At 45.4% G+C, this 23,993-nt stretch overlaps 1 protein-coding gene across 1 annotated transcript in view; it reads left to right on the plus strand.

Annotated features, from left to right (window-relative positions):
• The window catches only part of LOC146174635 (neprilysin-1-like), a 244,341-nt gene that overhangs the window by 199,472 nt on the left and 20,876 nt on the right, over window positions 1–23,993 (plus strand). The window contains exons 16-18 of the mRNA XM_084583822.1: window positions 12,297–12,364; window positions 13,424–13,575; window positions 18,786–18,854. Coding sequence (XP_084439948.1) covers window positions 12,297–12,364; window positions 13,424–13,575; window positions 18,786–18,854 — 289 coding nt within the window. The remainder of the gene's footprint in view (window positions 1–12,296; window positions 12,365–13,423; window positions 13,576–18,785; window positions 18,855–23,993) is intronic.

The following is a 23,993-nucleotide window of genomic DNA, read 5'->3' on the forward strand; positions in this document are numbered from 1 at the left end:
ATTCGGCCGTCAGAGGATTATTGACCGGACAGCTGAATAAAGTAATGGCCACTAGTGATAGCTCGCTATTCCGCATCGCGGAAGGCAACCTTAGTACCACGTCAATGAGATGCACCAGAAAAGTAATCGCGTATGGACATCGTTATTCTGTGAGCATTTTAAGTTTGTAGCAGTGTTCCTGTAATGTGACTTTTAGTATAACCTTTGCTCAGGACCTCCAGGCAAGAACCAACCACCGTATCAAACTCATGACGCTTCCAGCGAAATCTTCGGAACCTTCGCCAACAAAGTTTCGGGGGGGGGGGGGGGGGGGGGGGTATTTGTCTCAACACTGCGTCTCAACACTGCGAACATTGCGAGCCACTGCCGCACGAGGTTACCTGCCTGGCTATGAGGAGCACACAGTTAACGCGGGAAGTGCTGTAAACGGTGGCAGTCAACGACAACAGAGAGCCCTGCATCAGCACCGCATCTGTGGCTGTCATCGAAAAGGAGCAGAAATATCTCGGTCAGGTTTGCAAATTTTTAGCGCCCTAGTTATTTTCTTTGTTTACTTGACAGAAGTGGTTCTTGTTTGCGCCTCCAGCTGCTCCCCACCCTTCCTTTTTATTTTTATCTCGTCGCTGATGTTTCAGCCACGTCTTTCACACGATAAAGGGAGACGACTACTACGCATTCAATTCCTTAACTTAACGAGAAAAATGGTTTAAGAGCACTGCCCCCTCCCCTCCCCTCAATGAAAAAGCGGCTCAAGAGCGCGATTGCATCTACTTTTCGCATGAAGCGCTTGAACCACCTGTGAATTTTTTCGAAAACGTAGTTGATAGGGTGCACATGATCTATTGTAAAGTAGTCTTCACCTTGTTGATAGTGGGTATATGATCCATTGTGGAATAGCCTTCAAGAAACATTATCTGACCTTTTCATTGACTGAATTCTAATGTTGCCAGGATTGAATCAGTCATTACCTAAGCACATATCTCGCACGTAATGGATGGCATGCTAATTGGGCTGTAATTTTATTTTTCATGTACTGGACGGGGCAGTTCTTTTTTTTTTTTTTTGGAATCAAGTAATGTTACCCTTCTTTCAAGGCTTAGGAGTTTTCAATTTCATGAGACATTACGCGTAAATGGTGGCCAGTTATTCTAGCACCATCTCTCCGCTGTCCTTCAGCAAAGCCACAGTTGCCTAAGCTTCCAAGCTGGCTTCCCCCTTTCATATATTTATTACTTATTTATTGAGTTCGCCGTCACCAACGGAACGTCTGATTCCTCTGTGCTGTGGCCACTTGCATTGTCGCCTCGATTCCTTCCTCCAATGTATAAATCACTTTAGAACTCCTCTGTGTCTTTGGCTATCATTGATATAAGTAATGACATTTCCCGCTTTGTCACCCACAGCATACATATGAATTGACTATGCCTAGCATTCTTTTTGGACTTAGACTACCGTCAAATTTAGAGAATACTCATTCACCCCACAATATACTTCTTCAAGTTGGACAGCTTACTCCTACTGATTAGATTTGATAGCTCTGTACTTTTTTCTTGTCTGTAGCGCTAGAAGTTTGCATGTTTTAGCGTTTCTTAATCTGATGTTTTGTTTCCTTATAGAGTTTACCGGTACCCTGTCTGAATATTCCAATTATCATTAGCACGTACTCTGTAAATTTCTGAAATTATCTTTTACTGCTCCCACACTAAAGTCAGCACTATATCATTATAATTGTACCGCACTACCTAAGGCATGTAACAAAGGCCGGAAGTATTTTGCCAATAAATAAATGAAATAAAAAGCTTCCTTGGTTGAAGGCTACTAATATATGCTCTGAAAAAAAAAAAAAATGTCTCAATTTCTCCCCTTTCTTCTTACCTCTTATTCACTGATGGGCTTCGAGTTCCATTACCTCGCAAACTCTAGGCTGACGACCTTACGTTCCTGTGTAATGACGTGTGATTGTCGCCGGCAAATAATATAAAAAGAAATCACCAATGTTATAGACTCACTATAGTGGCACATATGCATGCAGTTTTATTTTCAGAAGGGATATAAGTTTGTTACCCTCCACCCTTCCCATTTAGTTTAACTTGAAGAGATGAAAAAATCGTAATTCACTGGCGCTAGCTTATTATTGAGATTTCCTTCTTGTCGACGCCACAAAGCTAGCCACTGAAACGGATAACAACCAGTATTTAATTAAACCGCTAATTATCCTTGTGAGTTCACAGAAAACCATACGCACTCTAAACGCAAACTCCTTTAAGTCGTGAAAGCCTAGAATGTAATCTTTTTATTTTGGTTACGTATCATATTCATTCCCAATACAGTCAAAACTCGATTTAACGAAACCCGATTTAACGAAAATCTCGATTTAACGAAGGTATCCTAATTCCCCCTCAGACGCCCATAGGGTTCAATGCTTTGACTAACCCGAAATAACGAAACCGATTCCGTGATCTGTCCCGATTTAACGAACCTTTTTAGTGAAATAAAGGTGAAAAAGTGTTAATTTTTGGTCTATTTTGTAGACAGCACCCCAAAATATATTGATTGCGTGTCAGCGGTAACAGCGCGGAGCATCTTCATCCCGTCGCTTTTTTCAAACTGCGCGCGGCGCCGGTCGTGGTGTTGGCGCTACCCACTCGAAAGTAGCGCGGGGGGTCATGACGATGACCATACGGACTCCCAAAGATTGCGCTAGTTGTATGATTACCAACTTTGGCGCCAATTTGTCATTAGCTGTGTGGCTTGCCGTCCCGTCGGCGGTATTTAGGGAAGATTGTTGCGCCGCTAGCCGAACCGTCCTTTGGGTCGGTGCTACCGGCGTGAATTCGTCACGCGCGAGTGCGACGAAAAGTGAAAATGGTACGTGCTAACCGATACGACCGCGATAAGCTGGTACGGTTTATGCGGATGCAAAATGCATTATGTTCAATGGGTGCTCAGTCGGGGACTTGACTTTACTACTTTTAAAACGAAAGTACTGTTTAAGCGGGTACGTTTTAACGAGGTTTTACTGTAATCGAATGTACTGAATAATGTGCCCAAGAAATGCCTCATTCAATTTAACGAAGTTCTCGATTTAACGAAATAATTCACGGCTCCCCTCAACTTCGTTAAATCGAGTTTTAACTGTATTCAAAGGTGTACAGAAAACACCATCTAAAAGAATCTAATTTATTTTAGCGCAAGAGCTTTAGCATCCCAATCTCGAAACGAATTGCCCATCGGTATTCATAGTTTGAAGCCTTGCTGTCTGGCAAACTCACTGCCCGCCTCTCAGAAAAAAAAGATGGGCAACTTGAAGCACAGAATCCTATGTACATCGGCACACGAGGGAACCGACAGCAACGAGGCCGCCGACTGGATAGCGCAAGGCATGCTTTCCGGGCACCTGCGCCGGCTGCCACATAGCCTTCAACCCCTCTCACATACGGGGAACTAATACAATACTTCAAATTAGGGAAAAAACGATACACAGAATCACACAAAGACCTAAGCAGACAGGAGGCAGTAGCCTGGAGGAACATACAAGCTAGGACATTCGCAAACTTAGCAAAGTATCACAAAATGTGGCCCGACAAATTCAGACATAGCACATGCACTGAATGCGGTGAAGTCTCAGACATCCTGCACATGATATGGAACTGCAAAAGGCAGTTAGATAAATATAAAGCTCGAGGACTCAGCCAAGCGGAGTGGGAGGCCGAGCTGGCCCACACGGGTCTTTCTGAACAGCGCAGCCTGCTCATCAGGGCCCGGGAGGCAGCCCAAGCCAATCGTATTCTGGACTAAGGAAATAACCCATGCAATCCCGTTAACCAATTAACGTTTACTCTCTATCTCTTTCTCTGGAAGGCTTTGAACAGGGAAGCGTATATTACCCTCATGTCGGTAAACATTATGGCACTGAATGGCCGTGAGCCGTTTAAAACCTCGCAGGCTCGAAAATTTGCGAGCATTACTGTAGCGAGTGGCAGCTGACAGGTACCATGGTTGTGTGTTGATAGACCGGAGCCTAGAAGCATAAAGTACACGCTTCTGGGAGGTGGTATGAAGGTGCAAGCTTCTATAACCACAAGGCTACGATGACACCGCTAAGCACAGAACCGTGACTGGAAAGAAACGTCGATGGCTACTGGAGATTCCATGTGAGCTAATGGAGCTAAATGTAGCCCCCCCCCCCCCCCCCCCATAGATGGTTCAGAGGCGGGCATTATGCTGTATCTACTATTCATTTACATAGACGATAGTGTAGATAATCATGTCAAAAATGTAACCCTATTGCATATGTGCAGCGTGAACCTCACTCATCTATTGTGAATGTAAAAGTACTATCTCATAACCACCGACAGCGCCAAGACTACAAACATTATTATATGCGAAAGCATTACTAGCCCCACAAAGCGAAAATAGGTCTGGCGTTGTTGTTGCGAACACTTGAAAGTAACCATAAATATGGCGGCGAGTGGGATGGCCGGAAAATAGAATATATTCAATGAAATAAATTGCTAGGGATTAGGGCTCGAATCCGCGCTCTCTACACGTAGGTCGGGCAAGCAGTATACAGGCCATGAAAGGTAGTGTCTGGGTATACGAGGGCAATTTTTGTTGAACGTTTTGTGGTGCGTTAAACTTGCCAACGTGTGTTTAGTTTGCGTGAATAAAGTAATTAGGATGCGTACTGACTGAGAAGAAGATGATGATGATCGTCAGCTGGACTATGGTGATGGCTATTTTGTCTGAGGTAATCATCATTATCATCACTGCAGGACGAAGGCCTCTCCCATGCTCCCCCAATTAACCCGTTACTGTGCTCGCTGCATCCATTTGATGATAGAGCAATAAGAATCCAAGCACAGTGGCACCACCTCCGAGGTAATTGATAACGACAGGTCTCGACACAGTCAATCACTGCGTGAAATAAACACACGTTAAACGTCGAATGGACTTCAACTACGTTTTGACACCGGACCATGCAAACTGAAAACTCTCGTCCCTTTGGAGTACAAGGTCCGAATGTCGTCGGTATTGTATGCAAAAAAAAAAACACAAGAAGTAATAAAAATAGGTTTAATCGGTCTAGAAATATATGCAGCTAAATTACTGTCATACCAAGAGTGATAAATTTTGCATTCTTACAAGCAAGCAGTCTAGCGAATAAATGTCTCTACTAGACTTTTTTTCTCGATCCCGTGATAATGTGCAACGTAAGATGCAGCATAAAGTGAATATAATTACACCAAATTATGAAAGTAGGTAATAGATGTCATCTGGTGCAGCGGTGGCGTAGATGTCCAACACATCCGCCTCGCATGCAAGAGGACCCCGGTTTCAATCCCGTAAAAACAAATTTCGCGTGTCGATGGAATTCCATAAAAATAGATTTGGGGCGCGACCTGATGCCAGTGAACACCTCCGGCAACGCACTCTCTTACCAGAACAGAAGTTGGCCACCCTGGTGCAGTAATTGGCCGCTACCTCCCATTATTATTCCTATAAAACCCCGGCCCTCAGTCACCAGCGGCTGCGGAGCAATTGACCACGGCGGCGGTCGACCTGTGACGTAGCGTTGGGTGCTAAGAATTTCTGACCTCGCTGGACAAGCCGCCATTGGGAAATAACCCCGGCAACGTTTTACGCTAGGACCCTAGCTAGCGAAGCTAGTTTAGCAGTGCTGTTAGAGGAACTAGAAGGTATGAAATGGGATGTCATAGGGCTTAGTGAGGTTCGGAGGCCAAATGAGGCATATACTGTACTGAAGGACGGGCATGTATGTGTTATCGAGGTCTACTGGGAAGGCGAGAACTAGGAGTAGGTTTTGTTGTTAATAAGTACAACGCTGGTGATACTTCGGACCTTCCGCTTTGCTCTGAAGACCACTCCTGCTCACCCCGCCTTCGATCAGCCCAGTTCTGCCGCCTTCCTCCTGAAGCTGCCGTCTACATCCCTATGTCGCCATTCCCCCCCGTCCGAGACGGCGACTATCTCGCGTGTCCCATTACTGATGTGATCTTGCAGCGGCAAGTCACCCTTCCTCATCTGATTGTGCATATCTCCCTGAACCGTACCACTCTCCCGGTCCTTAACTTTAGCTTATCAACTCAAGTTCTGCCCGAGGGAATTTCACTAGCAGAGCTGCCGCCGATGACCGATTGTGCCATTTCAGCTCTGACTACCGATAATCCAAATGCCGTCCCTGCAACACCTCCCTCGTCCTCTACATCGCGCCCTGGTCCTGTTAAAAGCATGATTGCAGCTGATCTTCAGCCTGAATTCGCCGCAGAGTTAAAACAGCTTTTGCTCACCTACAGTGACCTTTTTGACTTCGGTATCCGCCCATTGGGTCAAACCACAGTTGTCAGTCACCGCATTGACACCGGTGACGCCAGTCCTATTCACAGGCGGCCCTATCATGTTTCGCTTGCCGAGCGACGCGTCATCCAAACAGAGGTCAACAAAATGTTGGCGAACGACATAATTGAGCCTTCCAGTAGCCCCTGGGCATCCCCTGTTGTGTTGGTCACAAAGAAAGATAACAGTTTGAGATTCTGACCAGACTATCGTCATTTAAATAAGATAACCAGAAAAGATGTCTATCCTCTACCGCGTATTGACGACGCGCTTGATACTTTGCACGGAATCAGCTACTTTTCGTCCATCGACCTTCGTTCCGGCTACTGGCAGATCGCTGTCGACGAGAGAGACCGTGAAAAAACAGCGTTCATCACCCCTAACAGCCTTTATCAATTCAAAGTCATGCCTTTTGGCCTTTGCAATGCCCCAGCAACCTTCGAACGCATGATGGACTCTTTGCTACGAGGCTTCAAGTCGACCGCTTGTTTGTGTTATCTTGACGATGTAATAGTTTTCTCGTCTATATTTGAAAGCCATCTCCGTCGCCTTTCTACACTCCTAGCGCTTTTTCGCCGCGCGGGACTGCAACTAAACTTCAAAAAGTGCAGCTTTGGTCACCGACAAATCAAAGTCCTTGGTCACTTGATAATGCTGCCGGCGTTCAGCCTGACCCCGACAAGATTCGTGCCGTCAGAGATTTTCCCACTCCACGTTCATACAGCGACGTTCGAAGCTTTATTGGCCTATGCTCTTATTTCCGACGATTCGTCCCGAATTTCGCAGCGCTAGCTCGTTCTCTCACCAATCTCCTAAAGAAAGACGTTTCATTCTCCTGGGGGCCTGAACAAGTTGCAGCTTTCTCGGAACTTATTGCTGCTCTCACAACTCCACCCATCCTGGCCCACTTCAACCCATCTGCCAATACTGAACTCCGCACCGACGCAAGTGGCCATGACATTGGAGCTATACTGTCCCAGCGACAACACGCCGCACAAGGGTGATTGCGTATGCCAGCCGCCTCTTATCTACGTCCGAACAAAATTACTTTATCACAGAGCGAGAGCGCCTGGCACTTGTTTGGGCTATTACGAAATTCCGCCCTTATTTGTTTGGCCTGCATTTTACTGTTATAACAGACCATCATGCCTTGTGTTGGCTTTCCTCCCTCAAAGATCCTACAGGCCGTTTGGGGCGCTGGGCGCTTCGATTACAAGAGTATACATTTTCCGTCGTGTACAAGTCCGGCCGGCTTCACCAAGATGCAGACTGCTTGTACCGCCATCCCGTCGACTCCCCTAGTCCTACCGACTCTGACGATGACGCATGTGTCTTGTCTGTGTCGGCCTTTCTAACATTGCCGACGAACAATGCTTAGATCCGTTGCTCCATTCCGTTATCCTCCGTCTGACCTGCGACCGACCTGATCCATCTCTTGCCTTATATGTACTCCACGAGAACGCCCTATACCGACGCAATATGCGACCCGACGGCGCAGACCTTTTGCTCGTCGTTCCTCAACATCTGCGTTCCACCATCCTTGACCAGTTTCATGATGCTCCAACGGCTGGCCACCTGGGTGTCTCTCGCAAATACGACAGCCTGCGCCGGCGCTTCTACTGGCCGGGGCTCTACCGCTCCGTCCAGCAATACATTGCCGCATGTGAATTGTTTCAGCGTCGAAAGAAGCCCACAATTTTGCCTTCAGGCCATTTGCAGCCGATCCCCATACCCACTGACCCGTTTTCCCGTGTAGGTGTTGACCTTCTTGGGCCCTTTCCAGTTTCCGCCTCAGGGGACAAATGGATCGCCGTCGCCACTGATTATGCTAAGCGGTATGCTATTACCAGAGCCATCCGGACCAGCTGCGCCACAGACGTCGCTGACTTCCTCCTAGAAAACGTGATTCTACATCATGGTGCCCCTCGTGAACTACTAACTGACCATGGCCGCTGCTTTCTGTCGCGAGTGGTTGACGAAATTCTTCGTTCGTGTTCCGTCCGCCACAAATTCACCACAGCCTATCACCCCGAGACCGACGGCCTCACGGAGCGCCTAAACCGTACCCTCACAGACATGCTGTTCATGTATGTGTCTGACGACCACCGGGATTGGAACGTTTATCTACCCTTTGTGACATTCGCCTACAATTCATCTGTCCATTCTACCGCTGGATACTCCCCATTTTATCTGTTATTTGACCGACACCCGTTACTTCCCTTCCACACCTCACTACCCGCGGCAGACGCCACCAGTATTTACGCCATGCCCGCCGCTCATGATGCCCGCCGGATAGCTCATGCCAGGCTCTCTGCATCCCAAGACTCTCAAAAGTTCCGGTACGACAGTCGCCACCGTGATGTCCACTACACTCCTGGGTGACTCGTCTTGCTGTGGCTCCCGTGCCGTCGCGTGGGCTTGTGTGAAAAACTTTTACCCCGTTACACAGGCCCTTACCGAGTTTTGCGCCCCGTGACAGACGTCACATACGAAGTTGAATCTGTGCCTTCGAAATCCTCGTCCAGAGCGCCATCCTCTGAAATAGTGCATGTGTCCCGCCTGAAGCCCTATTATGCAACTTCTGTTTCACAAACGTAGAACGCACCGGGACTGTGCTTTTCCCGAGGGGTGGTAGTGTTAATGAGCGGTATTCGCTGGTCGTGCTGTCGAAAAAGAAGTGCGACAGACTCCCAAAAGAAGAAGACGCAGACGAGTGCTGTGCTGTGCTGTAATTATCCTCAGTGGTGTGGACAACTGCCGTACTGTGAATATTTATCGTAACAATATGAACTCTATAGCATTAATGAGAGTGTGGAAGGCATCGTGATTAAGCTTAATAAGCGGTATAAAATGAAGGTTTACAGGCCTACGCACCTACATGTAGTCGTGATGACCAAGCAGTTAAAGCCTTCTATGCCGATGTAGAATTGCCTATGCAGAAAGGAAAGACACAGTATACTGCACTCATGGACAACTTCATCGCCAAGGTAAGAAAAAAGGCAGGAGACAAGGCAGTGGGTGACTATGGCATTGTTTCTAGGAATAGCCGGGGGAGTTACTAGATGAGTTTGCAGAGTGAAATAACTTAGGAATCATTAAGAGCTTCTTCAGCAAATAGAAGAACCCAAAATTGACAAGAAAAAGTCCTAACGGTGAGACTAAAAATGAAATTGACTTCATACGGAGTTCTAAGCCCGCCGTTATGCAGGATTTAGAGGTAATCGGGAAAGTGCGGTGCAGTGACCAAACGATGGTAAAGTCTAGAATGAGTCTATATCTGAAGAGGGAGTGAAACAAATTAGTAAGCAAGAAGTCCATGAACAAATAAGCAGTAAGAGAGAGGGCAGAAGTGTTCAGGACTTCGCTACAGAATAGATGTTCAGCTCCAACTGAGGATGACGACATTAGTCTAGAAGCAATGAGCAATAATTTCAGAGATATTATTACTGAGTACGCTGCAGAAGTAGGCGGCAGGATAGTTAGAGAGTATACTGGTAAGCTGCCTAAGGAGAAAAAAAATTTCATTAAGAAGCGCCAAAGTATGACTGCTTCCAAACCAACAGACCAGATAGAATTAACAGAGAAATCAAAGCTAATCAATAAGCGCAAAAGGGGTCGATATACGGAAATATAAGACGGAGAAAATTTAGCATGCTGTAAAGAACAGGGGAAGCCAAAAAGCGATGAAAAGAAATTGATTATAGGCAAAAATCAGAGGTATTCGCTAAGAGACAAGGCGGGCAATACGGACAAGATAGTGGACGAATATTGACAAGATGAATATGGACAAGATAGTCAAAGTAGCCGATGAGTTCTATGTTGATCTCTACAGTAGCCAAATTAGTCATGGCCATAATAAGATTGGCGGTAGGGAAAAGCAGTCAGACGTTCCGCCAGTGACGAAGGATGAGGCTAAGAAAGCATTGAAACTATTAAAAGGGGGAAAGCTGCTGGACAGGATTAGGCAACTGTAGATTTTTTGAAGGATGGAGTGTACATCGTGCTAGGTAAACAGGTCACCCTGTATACTCGGTGCCTGGTGTCATCGACAGTACTGGAACCATGGAAGAACGCAAACATTATATTAATTCATAAGAGGACGCTGATTACTTGAAAAATTACAGACCACTCAGATTCTTGTCTGTTACGTATAAGGTATTTACTAGGGTAATCGCGAATAGAATCAGGACAACCTTAGACTGCAACCAAGAAAAAGATCAAGGAGGTGCTCGGCAAGGGTACTCTACAATCGATCATATCCATGCCATGAACCAGGTGATAGCAAAATGCTCGGAATATAACCAGCCCTTATACATAGCATTCATGGACTAGGAAAATGCAGTTGACTCAGTAGAAATCTCAGTGGTCATTAAGGCATTGCGATATCAGGGTGTAGATGAACCGTACGTGAAGGCGCTGGATGGTATATATACTGACTGCACAGCAACAATAGTTCTGCATAAAAAAAGTAATACAATTCCTATAAAGTAAGGGGTTAAACAAAGAGAGACGATTTTCCCACTAATATTCACAGGTTGCTTAGAGGAAGTATTCAGAGACTTGGAATAGGAGCAGCTAATGATAAGGGTAGATGGAGAATACCTCAGTAATCTGCGATTTGCTGATGACGTTGACTTGCTAAGTAACTCAGGGGATGACCTAGACTGGAAAAGTAGAAAGGTACGCTTGAAAATAAATATGCAAAAAACTAATGCAATGTTCAACAACCTCGGGAAAGAACAGTAGTTTACGTTAGGTAGCGAAACACTGGAAATAGCAGGCGAACATGTCTACTTAGGATAGGTAGTAACCGTCGATACGGACCATGAAAGGGAAATAACAAGGAGAATAAAAGAAATGGGATGGAGCGAATTTGGCAAGCACTCGCAGATTATGACTAGCAGCTTACCGGTATCGCTGAAAAGGAAAGTATACAACAGTTGCATCTTACCTGCATTCACCTATGGGGCTGAAACGCGGAGGCTAACAAAGAGGGTTCTACTTAAGTTGAGGACAACGCAGAGGGCTATGGAACGAAAAATGGTAGGGATAAAATTAAGAGATAGGAAGCGTGCAGAGTGGGTCAGAGAAAGAACTCAGGTTACTGACATCCTAGTGGAAATCAAGATGAAATGGGCATGGGCAGCACTGGAAATAGCAGGCGAATATGTGTACTTACGACATGTAGCGCGAAGAGAGGATAACAGATGGTCGCTTATAGTAACGAATTGGATTCCAAGGGAAGGAAAGCGTAGCGGCAGCAAGTTAGGTGGGCGGATGAGGTTAGGAAGTTCGTAGGGGTTAGTTGGATACAGCTAGCACACGACCGGGCTATTTGGAGAAACATCGATGAAGCCTTCGCCCTGCAGTGGGTATAGTCAAGCTGATGATGATGAATTGGTATCATTCTCTTGGCGTACACGTATACCTGATCCCTCCCTTGAAATGTGGAATTTAGTAAAGGCCAGCGTCGACCCGTACATTCAATCCGGAGCCGTCCGTGGCATAGGCCTACGTCGCCCGGGATCTGCATGGACCTGCGGCACGTGCTTACCACATTCCCAACCCCTGCCTTTCCTTTCAATAATAAAGTGCACTCCCTTTAATCAGCACGTCCGCGTCCCTCATAGCCTGAGTAACTTTGGGACGTCAAACCCCACTAACCAAACCAAACCAAACCAAACCAAAACCAATCAGCATGTCCAAAACAATGTGCATTTACTGCTTTTCTCGTTCTACATAAAAGTTCGCCACTTTGGCCTCGTCGCTCTCCACCCGCGGCGGCATAGTTAAACCACTCCAAGCCGGAGTCACGCTATATAATTACAGTTTTATTATTTCGTTCGGCTGAACATGAGTTCGCTTTGCAATGGCAATCACTTTACCTTCGTGCTTAGTTGAGGTATTTTTATTCTGTTATTCTGTTCTTTTTACTGCAGTTCAGAGATATTTGGAGCAGCTGGAACACTCATCGCTGAAATAATGGCACTTGGCTTGACTGATGAAGGTTAGTCAGTTTACTATACGCATTGGTTGAAGACTCTGCGGAAGTAGTTTTTTTTTTTTTTTCAATCATTGGTTTGCGTCACGCCACCTTTATGATTGCAAACAATATATTATGTATTAGTAACTTGAAGCACAGCGCAGATAGTGCTTCATGGCTGTAATGTTGGTTAAGATTCGGTGTTGGTGGATGTGTTCTGACTGAATAAAAATGATCCAGATATCCGTAGAAATTGTCAATGCACAAACTTTGATCGGCTTGAAAACCAGCCGACTTAAATGTTTGCAGCATGGCGCCATTTACACACCCTAGTTACTTCAGTGAAAAGAAAGCTAATCAGTTAGCAGCTGCACATCCATCGTCCATATCGCACGGTAAAGAAGTGCAGATTTTCTTCTTTAATATGAATCTTGGCACGCTGAAATAGGAGCACTGACATGTAGATAGTTTATTTTGGTGAGTTTTTTAGAACATCCTTTTAGGAAAGTTGAAGAAAAACAGCTTCATGCAAATCCTGGGAGAAACACTTCTGCCTGCAATTTCGAACAGATTTAAATTCTCGCTGTGTCCTTCAAGTTGATTAGCTAATTAATATTTATTGACGATTCAACATTGGAGAACGAAAGACTACTGAAGCCTAACTATCCTAACACTCATATTATTACCAGGTGTCATTAGGTGTTCTCCTACCGCCACTAGAATACTTCAATACCGCCGCTGATAAATTTTAATCTGGAAGAGGGGGGGAGGGGGGATAATGCCACCAGATGTCGTTAGTTGGCACTCGAAGACGATGATGTTTTAAAAAGAAGAGGAGGACAATAATTTTATTTTGTTACATGCAAGTATGCATAAAAAACTTTCTCTGCTGCCCAATTCTTGGCCGATACCTTTCTGTGGGTATATTACATGTCTTATTTGGTAAACAACAACAACAGCACAGATGCTATCATACCCACAACGGCACTGAACGTTTTCTTGCCTTTTGTGCCCTGTCACAATAAAAAAAAAAAAAACTGTAAAACTGTTGCCTTCTGTTCTGCATTTGGTATTTTTATACAGGGCGAATTTGGAATCCCCGAGTTGGGAAATATTCATGGTCTCATAAAACAAAAAAAAATTTCAAAGCTGATCTCGACTGTATGCGAAAACAAAGGGTTCCTCAGCACGGGAAGAGCAACGTACAGAATACGCCTCGTGTGGAACAGTTCGAGGTAATCTTGTTTTTTAACCATTCATTAATTTGGCTTCCAAAGCAAGCGTTTATAATAAAAATTGTCTTTGTGTAGCTCATTGGCTAGTATGTATTTCCTTCAGGAACCATATAATCATCTATATCCATAGAATCTAGGCGCTGCTGGCAATATTTGCGTACAACAGTTGTATGTTTGTGATTTTCAGAATTAAAGGTGGTTTATTTCTGCTTCTGCGCCATAGGAGCCTTGCGCTGCCCAGAGGGCGCCGCGAAAAAGGTGCTAAAAAGCGTCCCTTAGGCATCTGCTAGGTAGTACAAATCGCCGGCGTCTGTATTCGAATGCATTGAGTCAGTATGAATCCACCGCTTTAATTTATATTACGTATGAATTACAACAAAATTAAGGTGTTGAAAATTATTTAGGGCTGTCACGACGTTAAAAAAAGGCAATAAATAATCTAAAGTCAAGCACTACACGACATGCAGCAATCGGAGGCGAAGTCTCGGAGCGCTGCCAGTCTATATAGCCAGGCGAGTTTCGCGCGAATTCGTGGAGCTCTAGGAAACCTTTACACGCAGCTGAGCTGAAGCAAGTGGATACACGAAACTGCCACACGGACAGGCAGCGTAAATAACCCCTCTCAGGCACAAAAAGTTCTTTCGATGGGCATTTTGGGCCGGCCGTGCATAGGCCGTTGGGGTTTGCGTTCAAAGCATGCATGTGATTTTTTAAGTTGATCCTAAGCTGGGTTTTGCTTTTTACACACCGTTTAGCTGATACGTCACACTGGTAATGTTTGGAAATAGAATCCACGTACTGGAAAGTCCCACAGAAAGCTGAAGCTGGGACTGCAGAAACGTTCGAATTACACCGCAACAGGCGCTTGCGTTCGTCATTAGGTGCAGATATAAGAAAGCACGCTGACCTCGTTTCACTACTCCACATCTAATAGCCTTGGATTTATGTGCTTGCAGCTCTCGAGCGAGAGCTTTTGCCTGTGGGGGGCAATGGAGACTTTGCATGCTATAGAACTAAACGCTCTATCAGATCAAGAACGCTTGGTGTATGACCGAAATGTTATTGCCGGCTACTTAGTAATTATAAATATGCCCCAAATTACGTATATTACTGTTTTCTCTTGAAAATGAATGGCCGCTTTAATCGAGATAGTAAACGTTTTAAGTGAACTCTAGTTTATCGTTCTCACCTTTCGTTGCTGGACGTACGCACGTGCAGTTCTTACTTACACAGCTGCCGAAAACAGTACCATAACGGACGGTTTCACTCTCAATCACAGATAAAGATATATCTGTACTCTATACAATTTCAGCTCTGAGCCGGCGGAGCGGGCAGCTAGAGCGAACAGCGTTTCTCTAACCAGTGCATGCATGCACATGACCGCCCGTACCAATCGCATCGCAGCCCCGTTCCGTGCGGCTTGAAAGAAAGCAGTAGAGTTGAACAAGGAAATTGTTAACTTGTCCGTGGCACCCTACGATGCAAGCGAAAATAGCAGTGGTGACGATGCTTCGGGACGGATGGTACACGGCAAGATCAATGCCGCATGCTTTGAACATTTCGCCGAAAGGCAACCGCAGCGCTTTTTTTTTTTTTTAATGTTAGGCCACTGCTGCTTCACAGTGATGTCCATGATACGTGACCACTCTTTTCACGCTCACGAAAGTGCAAAATGAAGCACGAATCGACGTAGAAAGCCTGCGAAATATGCGCTGCTGCATAGGCAGAGCCGCCGTTGTACTACCCAGTCAGGCTTTTCTTGGTCATTAGTGAAAAAATAGCGCAACAACAACGAGACACACGAGAGACAAGCGCTGACTTACTTATTGGTAAGTCAGCGCTTGTCTCTCGTGTGTCTCGTTGGTGTTGCGCTGTTTTTTCACTAATGGATAACCAACACGCCCAAACAGCCGTTGTTGCAAACTTCTTTTCTTGGCCGCCGCGAGGTGGCGCCACCCTACTCAAAACTCCAGCGCAAGGTCCCTATCAAGAGAGGTGGAAATAAATATTTGTTGTAGTAGTTGCATTACTTTATTTCAAAGAAAGTATTATGGACAAACTGGCTATTGAAAAGTATGCACGAATAGTGAGCGTAGCTGATGAGTGGGTATCGAGGCTTAGCCGACCGATTCCTTATCAATAAAAATATGGCTGGTAACTTAGATGTATTTTATATAATAAGGAGAGGGAGGCAGACATCGTAGTTAAGCTTAATAAGCCAATAAACCCAATGTTGCCTATGTGGCCTACGCGCCTACATCTAATCCTGATGACCACGCAATCGAAATCTTCAATGAAAATATAGAATAGGCTATGGCGAAAGTAAACATGCAGTATACTTTTCTGATGGGGGACTGCAATGACAAGGTAGGCAAAAAGCAGCCTGGAGACCAGGCATTGGGTGACTATGGCACTGGCTCTATAAACAGCAGGGGGGAGGGGGGGCAGCTATTAGTTGAATTCACAGCGCGCAATAACTTAAGAATCAATAGTACCTTCTTTAGAAACCAGAAGCAGCTCTGGCATGGAAAAGGAATAACGGGGAGACTAACAATGGGATTGATTTCATACTTTGTTTTAACCCTTGCATTTTGTATGATATAGAGGTGATTGTAAAGGTGTGATGCATGGACCACAGGATGGTAAGATCTCGAACTAGTCTAGATTTGAAGAAGGGGCGAAAAAGAGTGAGGATGATGTCCATCACCGAATTAGCGGTGAGAACGAAGGTAGACGAATTTAGGATGTCACTTGAGAGCAGATATTAAGCCTTCAGCGAGGAAGACGACTTTTATGTAGAACCAATCAATTATTATTTTACAGACATATTACTGAGTGAGTGGTAGAGGTAGGTGGTACGATAGTTAGACAGAATGCGGGTTAACTACCTAACAGACAAAAGCATGAAAGCCTCCAACCCAACACAAGCATAGACTTGGCGTAGCTATAAAAGCTAGTTATTCAGTGTAATTTGTCAGACATATGAAAGAACATCATGCATGGAGAGAATCGATCATGCTCTAAATAGCGGCAAAAAGCGGCAAAGAGAAAGTTAGTCATACGCAAACGTTATATGTGTGCACTGAGGAAAAATACAGATAGTGGCATTACTGATATGAACAAGATAATCAAAGTGGTCGAGGGGTCTAAACTGATCTACGGATTAGGTGAAGTAATAGAGGATACTGAGGTTGGTAGAAGTGCAGGGTAATCATGCATTCCGCCAGTAACGAAGAACGAAGTTAAGAAAGCTTTAGAAGCTATAAACCAGCTGGGAATGATCAGGTAACTGCAGATTTGTTTGAAGACGGGGGTGATATCATGCTAGAAATTCTGTCCACACCATATACGATATGCCCGATGACGTCCAAGGTACCCTTATAATGGAAGAACGCTAATATTCTCTTAATTCATGAGAATGGAGACGATAACGATTGTAAAAGTACAAGTCAATCAGCCTATTATCCTTTACGCACAAGGTATTGTAATCCCGAATAGAATCAGGGCAACCTTAGACTTCAATCAACCAAGGGATCAAGCAGGTTTTCGGAAAAGATTCACAACTATGGATCATATCCATGCTATCAAGCAGGTGATAAAAAAATGCTCGAAATATACCTAGCCCTTATACATAGCATTCATGCAGGCATTGCAAAGTCAGGGTGTAGACGAACCGCATGCCAATGGTACTAGAAGATATATATAGTGGCTGTGCAACAAATATAGTTCTGTAAAAGAAAGTAACAAAATTCCCGTAAAGAAAGGTGTCAGGCAAGGAGACAGGATCTCCCCAGTGCTATTCACAGCTTGCTTAGAGGAAGTATTCAGAGACTTGAAATGGGAGCAGTTAGGGATAAGGGTAGATGGAGAATTCCTCAATAATCTGCGATTCGCTGATGACATTGCCTTGCTAAGCAACTCAGGGGATGAACTGCAAAAAAATGATTGATGACCTAGACAGGAAAAGCAGAAAGGTAGGCCTGAAAATCAATATGCAGAAGACCTAAGTATTCTTCAATGAAAGTGAAATAACTAGAAGGATAAGATTGGATGGAGCGCATTTGGCAAGCTCTTGCATGTTGTGACTGGCAGCTTATCGATATCGCTCAAGAGGGAAGTATACAACAGCTGCATCTTACCTGTACTCACCTATGGGCCTAAAACGTGGAGGCTAACGAAAAAGTGTACACCTAAGTTGAGGACAACGCAGAGAGCCATTCAACGGAAAATTGTAAGTTTAACGTTGAGAGACAAGGATCGTGCAGAGTGGGCCAGAGAAGTAACTCGGGTTGATGAAATTCTAGCGGAAATCAAGAAGGTTTTTTACGCGTGCTGAAGCCACACAGAAAATCTAAAATATACATTCAACCGTAATGAGCTTAATACACTACTTGCATAGTTGACAACGTTTTATTCTTAACAATAATCGCGGATACAAAACAAAGGCAGATGCAACACATAACCTTTTTATATTTCTTGCAACTCTTTTTAGGAGTACTAAATGTCAGTGGAACCTTTCTGTCTAGTTTTTATTAATATGCCACTCTGCTTTTCATAATCTGTTCCGATCACATCTGCTTCTTACAGAGTCCTGGTGCGCCCTCTCAACCTTGTAGCCTAGCTGACGCTCTGTATGCTTTCAGATCGACAAAATATTTTTAAATGACTGAGGCCTAATGAGTGTCTGCAATTTGAAAGGAACCTACATAGCAATCTTTGGACGTTGAATATGCTCCTTATATTACATATATGCGCTTACATAGCTCACATACAGCCAAGTTGGAATGATGAACTGTATCTCGGCCACCTCGATGCTCACCTTCTGATGGATTGCAAGATCTTCGCACCATAGCCACAGCGATCGGTGACCCTCAGTGTCCAAACAATAATTTTCGAACCTCAATGAAATTCTTGATTGTATGACAAACTGAATGTTACATTTTTCATTTCCTAATACAGTCCACTAGTAGAGCGTGGCCAACCGGTGCACCTTTTGGTTAGCCCCCAGCCTTCCTTCACACTCTTTCGGTCCCTGTGTAATACGCGTGCGCTTTAAATTACCAGCCCTTAGAAATTTCTGCTTTCGCTTTATTATCACTTGTAACTGTAGCTTTGAGACCTGTGCAGGATATTCTCTTGTTCAAAGTTTTGTTTTTATGGTTATTGTAGGCGGTATGTTCACGTGTTTTGTATTCCTCATTATCTTTCAGCAAGCATACAATTCAATCCCACTTTCAGTGAAGCTGCACGAGCACATTGGACTGCGACTATCTTACGCCGTAAGTTTTCTTTGTTGAAAATATACAAAAATTCATTCGAAGTGTGTGAAGTAGTAATTAGACATTTATGTCATCTTAAAGCAATGTTTTTTGAGGAGATTCGTATAATAAAATCTTATAACGTGCACTTTCGCTGTGAGTAGAAATGGTACAGTAGTCATTGATATCCGAATCGATGTACGATTGCAAATACCCCATTTTGAAAATAGTTATCCAAATGTAACTTTTAACAAGCACAAATGAATGTTTGAATAAGGAAATAAGGTTTCTAGGGCACAATCTGAGTGAAAGAGTGAAAGAGCTGTACCCAGGAAAGAAGAAACAGTAAAACATCTGACGCCACCTAGTAATGTGTCTGAATTGAGTAAACTCCTAAAGATGACCAATTATTGGGCCGCTTCTTGCCTAACTTGGCTCAGAACATAATGATGATTTTCCCACGCACTGCAGGGCAATATACGATTCCGAAGAAAAATGATTCCTTCAGTGGATGCATTCTCATACGGTTTGGGAGCAGTCCTTTTCCAAATTAAAAAATAAAAAAATAAAACGGCTATACGACCAGTTGAATATGCGCCTCGTTTTTACAACAACCCAGAATAGCACTATTCCCAGATCGAAAAAGAATCGTTAGCATTAATTTGGGCTGCAGAAAGACTTGATGAGCACATAAGCGGAATTGTAGCGACTTTTGAAACTGATCAGTGGTCGTTGGGTCTGTTACTGTTTAAGGTTAAACTCAACATCTTGTCGACTAAGTGCAGGGTTTTCGCTGCAACTGATGTGATATCAGTATACTGTTGTGTATATGACAGGAAAAGCGATAAACACTGCTGACATCCTCTCATCAGCTCCCGTTTTCTCGAAACATGATGTCAACTCCTTGACAGTGTCAAAAGTAACATCATATTCTAAAGCTTGTCTGGTGGACTTGGAGACTGAGGATGACATGCTTGCAAGAGTGAGAGATTCCAAGCACAAAACAATATTTCTAAAACGCTACGCAAACTGTGTAAAAGTGGGTGGCCTAGCAAATAAAACGTACACTGGTTTCTTATACCTATACTGGCAAGATAGACCTTTCATTTCAGAGGTTGATGGGTGGTTGATATAGTAGCAAGACTTGGGCCTCACTCAAAGAACGACGAAATGCTCCGTAAGCTCCACGACGATCAGCAAGAAATGTTGATATGCCGAGAATTGGCTAATAGTTCTCTATGGTAGCCTGGACTAAGTGATCAGTTCGCACATACGGTTAAAAAGTTAAAACTTCTAAAGTCTCCGTTACGTTTTTCCACCCCTTCTTCCTCCTGTTTAGTTCATAACATGCAGCGAACGCGGCAGAACCAATTATCGTTTCCGAAACACCTCTTACATGGGATGAGGTTGGTATAGACCGTATGCAAAAATGCTGTCATTTAGCGACCGGCGCACGCGTTTCCGCCATTTTTGAGGCTAGTTTAATCGAGGAGCGGCAAGTGGAACAGTATAGGGGTTGCCTGGCTGCTGGGCTAATGCTCGCAGTTGCCGATAATACCGATATATTGTTGTGTCTTATGCTGTACGCAAAACTAAAACAAAGTTGTCGAATAAAAGAAGCAGTAAGCTACATCCCTTATTCCAGTTTTCTTTCTTGCGGCTTTGTGTTAATCTGCTGTCCATGGTTCTCGCGCTGTAGGTTCTGTTTCGTTCAGCGGCTGTCCTAAACTGTATAATGGTATCTTACTTTTCCTATACTTTGAAAGATTTCAAATTCGTACTGGGTGCAAAAGCAGATGAAATTAGTTGCCCACAGCATGTTACATTTTTATATAGAAGGATTACGCATAGCCTTTTCGCGTAAAATATCTGCAAGAGGGTTTCTCTTGATTTGCTAGGCTTTTTGCGCCAATTCATCCCAAAATTTACTGCTTCATGCATACAAGCTGTCCGTAGATTTTCTACATATGTATACGCCCAGGTATGTAGATAGAAAGCATTGCAGCACTTCAAAGGCGCCAGACTCTCTTTAATTGGAACGTAAAAAATTATTTCTAGAACATATTGCTCGAATACGCATTCAAGCTTAACATTTGGTCTGGGTATAAGGCAGACGTTCGCGATGTAACTACGCTTGCTATGGTATTGATTTTCAATCGATTATGTATCTGTTAAAGTATCAATTTTCACAAATATAGCCACGATGTGACGGCGACAGGGTCGAGCTATCTGAGTAAGATCAGCGAGGACGGACTGACGTCGTTAACCTGTTGTGCTACGTTTTTCGGTTACTACTTTTCGGTTGGTTACACGCTAAAAGATACAGCTTCCGCTAAAGGTCCACAGAGGGCATGGGAACAGTAGTGCGCGCGCTGTATGGCGAATGCTTTCAGGCCCATTCAGGGCTTATTAGGGCACCGATCTTATATTTATAAACCAGTATCAAGCTCCTTCGTGTACGCGTTTTCGCACAGTGTACTATGGAACGCCAACGATGGAGGTTCGATGCCGGGCGTAGTAACATGTTCAGGATGACCCGCGCTGGACTCAGAAGTCTCATGTGGCGGCCGATACAGTGTAATCACATCGCAGACATGGTTTGCTACCGGAAGCAATATCAAACTTATGCATGGACGCGTATTTGAGCTTTGTATTAAGGAATCCGCCGGAGCAGTGACGGGAATTATAAGGCAACGCCGGTTTTGCCTTCTGTAGAAGCCACGATGTCACAAGAAGCGGTGGTAAACCAAATTGGCCGAAGGAGGTCGCAGCGGGGAGCGCTCTGTTACGGAACCCTCCAGAGCACGTGCATCTCGTAAAAGTGGGTATGCCCCCTCGAAGGAGCGTTGCGTTCAGCAGTTAAGAGCTTGTCAAGGATTAGAGGGAAAACTCGTTTTTCTTTGGTCATAGGAGGGTCACAAGTCTTATAGAAGAGACGGAACCCCTGGAGAATTCAGGTTAAATTGCGTTGTAAAGCCACCTGTAGTGTAGTTTGCGTTAACTCTAGTGTAACTGGTATTGCCACGAGCTAGTTGGAGATTTCCAGCTGGTCCATGAATAAAGTTTGCTACAATACATACTAGACAGTTAGGCCTCAGATTCTGGCTGCGAAGCCGTTATTCCGCAAAGAAGGCGAGCGCCTAGATCGGAATATAAAGCCGCTCTAGGGTGAATATGCGGATCACATGGCTACCGGAGTGCGCACTGCCACGCCATTTCTTTCGCTCTGCAGATGAATGGAAGGTCCAAGCAGACGTCGACGACTAGACAAAGCGATTGCGCGATACTATGCAAATTTTAATGGGAAGGCGAACCACAGGGCACTAAGAACACTGCAAGTCAGATGGCTAGAAATGACTGCGCGCAGAGAGATGATGGCTCTCAGGAGGAAGGCGCAGCCCTCAAACGCAACTACGCACTTAGTGACGTGGGCGCGAGATCACGATGAGTCGTGCGCCCAGATGGGTGGGACCGTAGTAGGTTGCTGAGATCGTTTCGCGGCTACAAGCTGAAAGGCTCGAGCTCAGGCCGAATTGGCACACGCATGCCAACAGTACTTGCAGAGAAAATGGCTGTGGAAGCGGAAACTGTACGCGCTGAACGGAGGCTTGCGAAACCCAGATAGGTCTCTACGGGAATCGCTGCAACACCCGAAGCCAGCCCAGTGGCTGCGACAACGGGAAAAATGCCACTGACGTGAGATCGCGCAAACAGCGGCTCTGTAGCACTCAGAGCCAGCTGAAGGCTCTTAAACGCAGCGCATGTGAGATCACGCGCAGAGCTACTACGTGGGTATCGCTACAGCACCCTCAGTCATCGAGATCGCTGAAAGAAGGGCGAGTACTCCGAGCATGATGTCACGCATACATCAGCGCCAGCGGCATCGGCTGCCTATGCAGCGCGAACTGCCGAGGGTGAAACGGCAGACGCTCGAGTCCGGGCTCAAGCGATTCTAATGAGAGAGCATTGTACCCGGAAGCACAATATTCGAAATCAGCGAGCCTGCCGAATGTCAACACTGCCCCGGCCGCCAAGCCAGATGGTGCGAGAAGTCTCGTGCCAAACAACCCGGCCCGTCGAGATACGCAGGCCGGCGTGGTTCCTGTACACGGAGGTCTATAAGACGCGTGATGCCTGGAGGGATGGAGCATGCTGCCCTGATTTACGACAAGCGGAGGGTTGGCGCGGCCGTGAAAGAGCAGCGCATTGCGGGCGTACTGGCGGCCCGTGACCGGGTGGTGTGCCAGCGTACTTCGCTTTTCGTCTTCCCCCGTGACGGCAGCGGCGAGGATTTCAGCAGCACGAATTCGATGTACGGCCTGCACGCGGAGCCAACCCGACGTAGGGGCGGCCGTCCTTGCTTTGGCCGTAGCGCCAGAGGCAGAGCCTACAAACGCGAGTCTCGACGCGGCATAGACCTGCAGAGGGACCAGCCGTGCGGCTTCCGGGGACTGCCGTAGCCATGGCCGTAGCCCACCGGCCGGCCCCTCGTTCCCCTCCTCTCTCATCTTCGACAGACATATCTGCAGCGGCGGAAAGACTGCGCGCCGCCAGAGTGTCAGATGCTGCAACAAGACCGAGGAAGAATTTTAGGGCGCTCCCAATAAACAGCTTGGCCCGCGGACTGTGCCTCGGGGTGTCGTTCTTCCCCGCAACGCTGTGGCCCAAGCTACCTGCTTCGCTAGAGGCTGAGAGCAGAGCCCGAGTTCTGTGAAAAGCCCCCACACAATGGAGTAGTTTGAAGGCCATAGACGGACTTCTTCCGCACTACTACTGTATTGCGGGTACAGAAAGATATGTCGATTGTAAATATAAACAAAAAGGTCCATCCGGACATAATTGTTTCGAATAGAAATTATTAAAATAAAGGGGGAATGCCACTATAGGCACCCACAGCCAGGAGAGCGGGCCCGGAGATACTCACTTGATCTCCCCTGGGAAGTAGTGGAGTGGGATGAGATAAAGGGATTGAATAATAGGATTCAGTATTTGGAGGGGATCTGGTGACAGAGGGGTTCCGCCTTAATTTTTAGATATTATTAGCTCCCGTTTGGGCCTGTCTGGACAGGACAGGTTGAGCACTGAGATCCTTACAATACGCGGCCCCGCTTCGCGGGATGCTGATCACCTATTGTGCGCACCTGGGTACTGACGTCAGCA

The sequence above is a fragment of the Amblyomma maculatum genome, chromosome 11 (assembly GCF_055883805.1).
Source record: "Amblyomma maculatum isolate TAMU_Amacu chromosome 11, ASM5588380v1, whole genome shotgun sequence".
Lineage (NCBI taxonomy): Eukaryota > Metazoa > Arthropoda > Arachnida > Ixodida > Ixodidae > Amblyomma > Amblyomma maculatum.